The 9,069-nt window shown below is 57.5% G+C and overlaps 1 protein-coding gene across 1 annotated transcript in view; it reads left to right on the top strand.

The window, feature by feature from the left end:
* The first annotated feature begins 2,805 nt into the window (after window positions 1-2,805).
* Syt13 (synaptotagmin 13) overlaps window positions 2,806-9,069 on the top strand; it is a 13,134-nt gene continuing 6,870 nt past the window's right edge. The window contains exons 1-3 of the mRNA XM_015477813.2: window positions 2,806-3,058; window positions 5,525-5,659; window positions 7,797-8,098. Of these exons, the coding sequence (XP_015333299.1) occupies window positions 5,548-5,659; window positions 7,797-8,098 (414 nt within the window). The 5' untranslated portion in view covers window positions 2,806-3,058; window positions 5,525-5,547. The remainder of the gene's footprint in view (window positions 3,059-5,524; window positions 5,660-7,796; window positions 8,099-9,069) is intronic.

Raw genomic sequence — 9,069 nt, 5'->3', positions numbered from 1 at the left:
TTGATCCTTGAACAGATTCATGTCACTGTGAGCAGCCCTGCTCCAGGCCTGGGCAGGGGCTGTGTGTCATCCTCAGCTGAGGGCAGCCATTGCCGCAGGAGAACATAAACAGCGAGTGAGAAGGCCTCGCCTTGGAGGCAGAGAGACTCCAGAGAGGACGGAGGACACCCAGGCTAGTTTACGCAGGGTCACGGTCTCCGTGATACTTGTCAGAATGCAATGCATGCTTGGGGGCCTGGGGCACACCTGGAATCCCAGAGGCTCAGGAGGCTGAGGCAGGAGGATCACAGGTTTGAACCCGGCCTCAGCAACTTAGTGAGGCCCTAAGCAACACAGCAAGACCCTGTCTCTAGATAAATCGGAAAAAGGGCCGAGGATGTGGCCCAGGGGTTAAGGGCCCCGGGTTCACTCGCTGGTGGAAAAGCACAGCATCCATCTAGAATGTACTTGGGCTACAAGGCACAGAACTCAGACCAGCTCAACCAACAAGAAGGACGCTGCTCACGTGACTTGAAGGGCAGGGGAGGCCCCATGAGGTCACGCTGGGGATGAAGTTCGTTCCGTCTCTGCACACGGCTGGCTACCATGCTGCCTTGGGCTAAGGCCAACTCGCCTTACAGTCCCAAGACAGAGCCCCGCGCTTCTGCCAGTTCCTCTATGCCGCGGAATGCGTGTCCTTGGTCCTTACATTCCATGTGGGTGGGCTTCCCCAGGACAGGTGCCTCCCCACAGGCCAGAAAAAGCCACCAAGATCATGCCAAGAGCTGACAGGATCAGAACAGACAAAACTCACCCCAGGAGCTGGGGGTGGGCGGAGCCTAGACCACCCAGTGATGGTGTGGGGGAGGGGGACACAGTGGACATTATGGGCCACCCAAAAGCACCTGTCTTTTGCTCTAGGGCTGCACTCTAAGCCCCTGTAGCAGGCTTCTGAGGTTATCAGGGACACAGGAATTGAGGCACTGAGGAGGAGGAAGGCAGACCCTGGGTCTCTAAAGCCTGGAGTGAACCTCACCCTGAACCGAGCCCAGCTGTGAGCGCCCCACTGAAAATGCAGGCCCAGCCCCAGGGGGTCAAGCTGGGGGTGAAGGCCAGCCCTGCCCCAAAGCCACAGGGAAGAAATAAAGACCAAACACAAAACAGCTTCCCAGACCTCCCTAAGGGCCCTCATGTGGTCCCAACAAGTGACAGGGTGACTCTGAGGCAACAGCACAGCGGCCCAGCAGCCTCTGCGGCCCTTTCACACTGTTGAACAGTGGGGAGTGGCCTGGCTGGGACCCCCGGGTGCTGCGAGTGCCTCTTAGTTCCCAGCACTGGAGATCCGCAGAGAAGTGACATGAAATCTGGTCACGCCATCTGGAGGCTCCATCGTCCCCAGCACTAGCAGCTGGATGACCCTGGGCATCCCCGGGCCTCAGTTTCCCTGCTGTGAAGTGTTATAATAAATGGAAGTCAGACTTTGGTGAGATGTCCGAGGCGGACGTGACTGTGGAGGGTAAAGGACCTGGGAGCATTAGGCCTTGCTCTGGTGTCCCCTGGGGCCCTGGCTGCCTGGTGTCAGGGCACAGCCCTCCCCACCCCTCTGCCTTCCAGCTCCCTCTCCTTCAAGGTCTAGCCCCCTGGCCCCTTGCCAATGCCGCAGCCCTGACTGGCCTCCCAGGGACGGGCTGCCCTGCAGCGATGCACTCCTGCCCTCTCTCTCTGTGGTCACCTACACATGTCCCGCTGGCCCGCTGCTCTACTGTGGTCCTGAATGGCCAGAAAGACTTGGTATTTACTTCTGTCGCTTCTGATCGGTTCCCTGACTCACTTGTAAGTGGGGCGATGCGGGACGGGTACTTCGTGCATCTTTCCAGCCTGAAGAAGTGGCTCAGAACGAGGAGCGAGATAAGCAGGAAAATCACCAGTCACTTAAGTGACAGCCCAGAAAGGCAAAATGACCTGCCCAGACTGACCCAGCTCCCGTGGAGAGGTCAGGAGCCTGGCAAGGCATGGTCCCTATGCTCCCGGAATTCACATGCTGGTGCGAGAGACCCACCGACCGCTGCCCGTGACCAACACGGAGTGGGGAGGGCACAAAGCTGTGGACCAAAGGGCGGGGTGTGGTGGGGAGGGCTGCAGGCCTGAGGGCGTGGTTTACACCGGAGGGGCGTGGTTAGACTGGAGGGGCGTGGTTTAGACTGGAGGGGCGTGGTTTAAACTGGAGGGCGTGGTTTAGATCCCAGGACCAGGCTTCAGGTAGGAGATGGAGCCGGTGGAAGTGCAGGCAGCCAGTTTGGGGAACAAGACCCGGGACGGAAGCCTGACCAGGAGGAGGTCCATCCTGTTTGAAGAGCAGGGAGCTCGTGGCTGGAGTGAGCCAAGGTCGGGGTGGGCGCGGTCCAGGCAAGCTCTTGTGGTCCCAGGGAGGAGCCCGGGTTTGTTCTGGGTGGTGGGAGCCGGCACATTCCTGAGCTACGGGGTGGGGAGGGGAGGAACGGAAGAATAAGGTAGAGATGGAGGGAGAGAGCGGGAGGCCAGGGGCACAGGCAAGAGGAGCAGAGGGAGGACCCCAGAAGGGGCCTGAGAGCACCAGGGGCAGAGCCACAGACCCACAGGCAGCCTATGGGCGGGGAAGGGGCGGATGATCCGAGCCCACATCTCAGTGGACCCTGGCGTGACCCGCGGCCTGTGGGCTCCGGTGGTATGATTTTGCAGGCTGTGCTCTTGGGAGTAGAGGGATTCCAAATCTCTCCCTGGCTCCTGTCAAGGGTCGGGTCACCACTACTTTCTTCCATGGGTGGACGCCAGGCCAGTCCCCCTGCTGGCTAACCAGAGTGATTTGTGCTGCAGTTCAACGTTAAAAAATCCACGGAGCCGGTCCAGCCTCGCCCTCTTCTCAAGTTCCCAGACATCTATGGCCCCAGGCCTGCGGTGACAGCTCCGGAGGTCATCAACTACGCAGACTACACACTGGGGACCACAGAGGAGCCTGCTGTGCCTGCCAGTCCCCCTGCCCCCAGTGACAGTCGCCTCAAGAGGCAGGTCACGGAGGAGCTGTTCATCCTTCCTCAGAATGGTAGGGATCCCCAGCCCCGCTATGTGGGCAGCGGGCAGTGGAGTCTGTCACCGGCTCTGTGGATGCCGGGCATGGCCTGCCTGTCCAAAAGCCCCAGTGTTGCTGTACTTGACAGTGGGCACAGGGCCTCTGAGTTGGCCTTTGATTCCTGCTGAATGCCTCTGTGCTGTTTCCCCACAGCCTCCAGCTCTGCACTGGGAAACAGAGCGTCCCTTTCAAGTCACATGTGGGCAACTATGGAGAGGGGATAAAGAATCACAGTTAAAACCACTGGCTTCAAAGTCATGGCTTGAATCCTCTGTCCTTTTATATACTTGCTGTGTGGCGTTGATCATGCTGCTAACCTCTCTGGGCCTCAGTTTCCTCCTCTATGAAAATGAGATGATATTATTTTCTTCCTGTTAGGCTGTTGTCAAGTGTGAATATGATAATGCCTCTCAGACGCTTTAATCAGGGCCTCTGCACAAAGACAGAATCGAAACACCGTTTCTGTTCCTCTTTCTGTTCTCCTTTTCATTTGTCAACATCAAGAACACAATATCTGAAGGTGGCTGTGGCTGGCACGGGCCCTGGGGTGACATACGAAGCAGAGGCCAGTCCCCATCCCAAGGGAGAGCGGAAGCTTTTTAGGGAGGAGAAGCTAAAACCAGGGGATGGCTGTCACACATGGCCTGAGTTTTGCTCTGTGAGGTCAGTGCGGGAGGTGGCGGAAGAAGAAGCAGCCTAAAGCCTTTGACACTGACCCCACCCTGATTCAACTGGACCCACACTGGCCAGTGGACAGGTGCCCCTTCCTGGCCCACCCAGAAGCACAGTGAGGAACCAGCCTGGCGTTTCAGGATCGGATCCCCGCAGCGCCCGCAGTGTGGACAGGCTATCCTGGCTGGCCTAAGCCTCCAGGGGCTAAAAGCAGACCTGCTGCAGCCTTGAGACCTCAAGGTGGGGGCGGGAGAGATTTGCAGGAAGACTCTTGGGGTGATCAGTGTAGTCATAGCCCCCTCTCCTGGGAGCCTCTGATTGCTCAAAGCTTGGATGAAGCCAGGACTGGACACTCCGCCCAGGAGAGAGGGAGAGCCAAGCCGGGCCTTACTTTGCAGAATTCAGGATTCATTCATTCATTCTGCCTCCTCTTGGCTGCCCCCGAAGGCACAGCTTAGTTATGTTGCACAGAAACCTACTGAGACTCGGCTGATTGGGCAGACATTGACCAGAGGTGAAGGAGCATAGCGGGGCCACCAGATCTTTCAGCCACTGTCCCCATGATGTGCTGAGCCTATTGACTCCACCAGCCAGGCCACCCATCACCCACCGTAGAGCTCAAAGACTCACTTCTTGAAGCCGAGTCCCCATCTGCATTTGTAGGAGGTGCTGGCCCTGTGGTCCCTGGAGGCAGGGAGGGACAGTAGTAGAGTCACCCCAGTTACTGCATCTGAACAGGACCCTGTCACCCTCAGTGGAGGCTGGTTCTGATGCCGAGGGCTGAGGCTGCCTGAGAGCTAAGAGCCCTGGGTGCTAAGGTGGCCCTACTTACACCTGTGTCTCGCTTTACACGTTGGTCACACCCTGGTCAGCTGGCTCATCCCAGAAGCACTAGGGAAATTTCTTTCTACTTGCAGGACACTAATGGGCCACTTGGGAGATTAGCAGACCTCTGCAGTTCTACCCTCTGAGTGAGTTCTGAGAACCAACTTAAACTCTGGTTTACTTAAAATAGAGTCTCCCAGAGTTACTGGGTCCTTTTAATTTTTGTATTATGTCTGACTCATGAGAATCTTCCCAATGTTAGGCTCCTGTTTAAGTAAGGGGCAGAGAGAGCAATAGTTGTGGGTTTAGGATCTTCTAGATTAAAGATACGTTTCCCTCTTCACTCATCAAACGTTTATTGGACATGCATCAAAGTCAAATCCACCACCTTTACCTTGGCCCTGATGTCTATCTCCATCTGTGAGCTCCTGGGGAGAAGGCACCCGGCTCTGTGGGAGGGGCGGAGCCAGCTGGGGGGGCGGAGCCAGGTAGGCCAGGGCTGCTCAGCCTCCCACGCGGCCACCAGGCACACAGGCTGTGCCACTTATCTTTACCGAAAGCTCACCGTGGACCAGGCGCTGGGCTAAGAACGTCCCCTGCTTTATTCCATTTAATGTGCATAGTAACTCTAGGAAAGAGAAACCCTTACCGTCCCCATTATAAAGATGAGAAACCGAGGTTCAGAGAAGTCCGGCACCTTGTCCAAGTTCACCTGGTTGTTCCGAAACAGCTCCTCTCTGACAGCAAAACCCACATCTCGGTTGCTGAACTATGACAGTCCCCTGGAACACAAAGCCCAGGACCGACCGCCGGGGTTGCCTTGGTGCATTGAACTTTAGGAAGCTTCGGGCTGGGGTCTGTGGCTGGGGTGGCAGAGATGAGAGAGGAGTGGTGAGGGAAGGGTGCCCGTGTGGGGCAGTGACGGCCCTGACTGTCCTGCAGGCGTGGTGGAGGACGTGTGCGTCATGGAGACCTGGAACCCAGAGAAGGCAGCCAGCTGGAACCAGGCCCCCAAGCTGCACTACTGCCTGGACTACGACCGGCGCAAGGCTGAGCTGCTCGTGACCCGCCTGGAAGGTACCTGTCACCTGACTTCCTGGGCCCCCGAGGGAGGGGTCCTGGGGAGCCCACGGGGGAGGAGGAGACCCAGGGCGGGCACAGCCTCACCCCGGGTGTGGCACTCGCCACTTCTGCTCAGGCCCCGCTGGTTGGAACCCAGTCACACGCCCAGCTCACGGCAGAGGAGCCTAGGACGCGGCCAGCCGCTGCCCAGGCCGGGAAGTGAGCTGGGGAATCGCTGTCTCTGCCCTAGGTGCCTTGACAGGGCCCAGGGCTCTGTGCTGGATGCAGAGGGTCTTCAGGGGGTGGGAAAAGTTGCTGCACTTCAGGACCCAGCAGTGTCCCTGAGGGGCCACATGGGCTTGGTGACCCTCCCCTGAGAGTCTCCTCTGCCATCAGCAAACAATACTAAGACTTTGCCAAGAAACCAGGGCTGTCAACGGGACCAGATAAATGGGGCCTCTGTGTTTGATTTCCTTTTTTCTGTTTATCTTTCTATCACTGAGACTCAGCATCAAAGGAAGGAAGATTTACTTTGGCTCACGGTTTCAGAAGTGTCAGTTGTGCTCGCTGGGCCCTGTTGCCGGGGCCTGTGGCCAGGCAGAGCACCATAGCAGGGAGCATGTGGTGGCAATACGCTGTGACCAGGGCAGGAAGGCAGCAAAGACAGAGAGGAAGAGGCTGGGGTCTCAGTAGCCCCGTGAAGGGCACCCTCCCACAGCCTAGCTTCCTTCCCCTAGGCCCCCCTCCAAAAGGTCCCACCACCTCCCAGGAGCACCATCAGCTGGGGACCAACCTCCAACATCTGGTCTTTGGAGGACTTTTTAGTCAAGCCATAACAGGTTGTTTCGTTTCTCCTGCTTGAGATCAAAGCCAAGCTCCCCCAGGTACTCAGAGAGCCCTGAGCTATACCCTCAGCCCCTAGTTCCCTTTTTCTGAGCGAGTGTTTTTCCTCTTCGATGTCTTTTGGATTCTCAGCACTTTTGTATACTTTAATACATCTGGTCTTCATGACAGTCCCATTTCACAGGTTGGGAAACGAGGTCAAGCAACCCCTATGACTTGTTCAGGAAAGTTCCTAGTAGCCAGTGGCAGAGGCAGGCCTAGCCCTCCCTGAAGGCCCAGGAGGAAGCTCTGTTAGGCTACATCACCTTCGTTCTTCACGTTCTTATCCTGCGAAATCCGTTTCCACTTTCCAATCTCTCATGAAAGAACCAGTTATCAGAGTACCACCAGGGGGAATTTGGGGGTAAATCCACACAATTATGTATTAAAAACATCTGCTGAGTGATTCACGGGAAGGCTGTGATTTGGATCTCAAGGGTTTTTCCCAAAGGCTGATGTGGTACAGGCTTGTTCCTCAAGGCAGCGCTGTGGGGAGAGTGGAGCATTTAGGAGGCGGGGCCTAGAGGGAGGCTTTTAGGTTATTGGGGGTAGGTTCTCAAAGAGAACTGTGGGACCCTGATACTTCCTCTTGCTCTTGTTAGCTTCCTGGCTGTGAGGTGACTCAGTTTCCTCAGCCACACGCTTCTGCCATGATGTGCTTTCTCCCCACAGGCCTAAAAGCAATGGGGTCATGGATTGGAACCTCTCAAACTGTGAGCCAGAATAAACCCTTTTTCTTTATAAGTTGACTACCTCAGGCATGTGTTATAGTAACGGAAAGCTGACATGATCACGTTGTGCAATGCATTAGAAACACCAAGGTTCAAAACATAAAACATTCATGAGGCAGCAGCCAAGTGATTCACACCACAAGCGCTTCTGTGGTAAATATTTAAAGTACAGAACAAATGAATCACAGTTTCAGCAGTAGCACTAATAAAGTCAGCCCTGGCGCCTTGGGGAAATCTCAGAATCTTGAGACCAGAAGGGCCCCAGGAAGTACTGACTCTTGTCAGTACTGTCACTCTTGTCACTGTTGTCCCAGGAAGGCTAGCGTGTGCTGCCGTGGGCCTCCCCAGATGGCCTCCTTTTTCTAAATAGCTTGCTGCTGGGCAGGGCTGCAGTCTCCAGGGTGGTCAGCTCCCAGGTCTTTCAGGCACCCAAGGTCATGGCCGTTACTCTGGATTCCACAGCCCTAATTAGGGCCCCGCTGCCCCCCTCCCCGGTCCCTGGTAAGTCCCAGGCCCAGGTTGCTCTGTCTTGCCTGCAGCTGTGACCAGTGACCACGACGGCGGCTGTGACTGCTATGTCCAAGGCAGTGTGGCCAACAGGACCGGCTCCGTGGAGGCCCAGACGGCCCTGAGGAAGCGGCAGCTGCTCACCACCTGGGAGGAGGGCCTGGTGCTCCCCCTGGCTGAGGAGGAGCTCCCCACGGCCACCCTGACGCTGACCCTTAGGACCTGCGACCGCTTCTCCCGCCACAGTGTGTCCGGGGAGCTCCGCCTGGGCCTGGACGGGGTGTCTGTGCCTCTGGGGGCCGCCCAGTGGGGAGAGCTGAAGACCTCGGCTAAGGTAGGGCCGCCTCAGTCGGAGGGTAGTGCTGGTCAGTGGAGCCGGGAGGGCTGAGGGCTGAGGTCTGGGCGGAGCTGATGGGACAAGCTCCAGAGACCTTCCCAGTCGGGTCTTGAACAGGGCAGCCTGGGGCAGCCCGATGCCCAGGGCCCGCTGCTGAGGGGCTTCTCATTTGCCAGGTAAAGACGCCCCTGACGTCAAGGAAAGAAAGCACATTGTCATCCCCATTGAAATCCAGTGATGTTTCTTGAGCACCTACTATATGCCAGGCACCATGGGGAAAGGAACACAAAGGGAGGTGGGCGGACTGGCACAGACCCCTGACGATGACAAGGACAAGGATCTCTGACGTGTTTTGAATCCTGGGACATCTGGGAGGAGGCTGACCACGGTGTCTGATGGAGAGTTCTGGAAGGGCTATGTGAAGTGGTGTTCCCGCTGGGCTGAGAGGCCAGCGCCTTGCAGAGGGACTCCTGGGAGAGGAAACCATCTTCCCCACAGGCCCAGGCAGCAGGGGGTCAGGGCCGGGCAGGGCTGGGGAGCAGTGGAGGGAACTTAGGGCCCCGGGTCAAGGTCCCCACCAGGGATCTGCCGCACTGGGTAGAGACTGTGAGGCCCGCGAAGCACCGGAGGTCACCATCCGGGCCTCCCTCGCGGGCTTGCTGCTGCGGTGCTGAATCTGGTCGTCTGGCTGCTATGTCTGAGCACCGCAGGGTCCAGGTCCCCCTGTGACCTCCCAGATCAACCAACCGAGGGATAGGGAACTGCCCGGGTCACCCAGCCGGGACCCAGCACAGCTCAGCCTCGAGCTGGGCCTTTCCAGCTGTGAATCCTGCCACGTCACCAGCCACGCGGGCACCCGACCAGCACGAGGTGTGACCCCCAGGCGCCTTCCCTGACAGACACCTGACCGCAGGGGAGAGAGCCGGGCCACTGCCACCTCCCACCCTCTCCCACCCCTGTCTCTTATA

The sequence above is a fragment of the Marmota marmota genome, unplaced genomic scaffold (assembly GCF_001458135.2).
Source record: "Marmota marmota marmota unplaced genomic scaffold, marMar, whole genome shotgun sequence".
Taxonomy (NCBI): Eukaryota; Metazoa; Chordata; class Mammalia; order Rodentia; family Sciuridae; genus Marmota; species Marmota marmota.
This window is presented reverse-complemented; position numbering and strand designations above follow the sequence as displayed.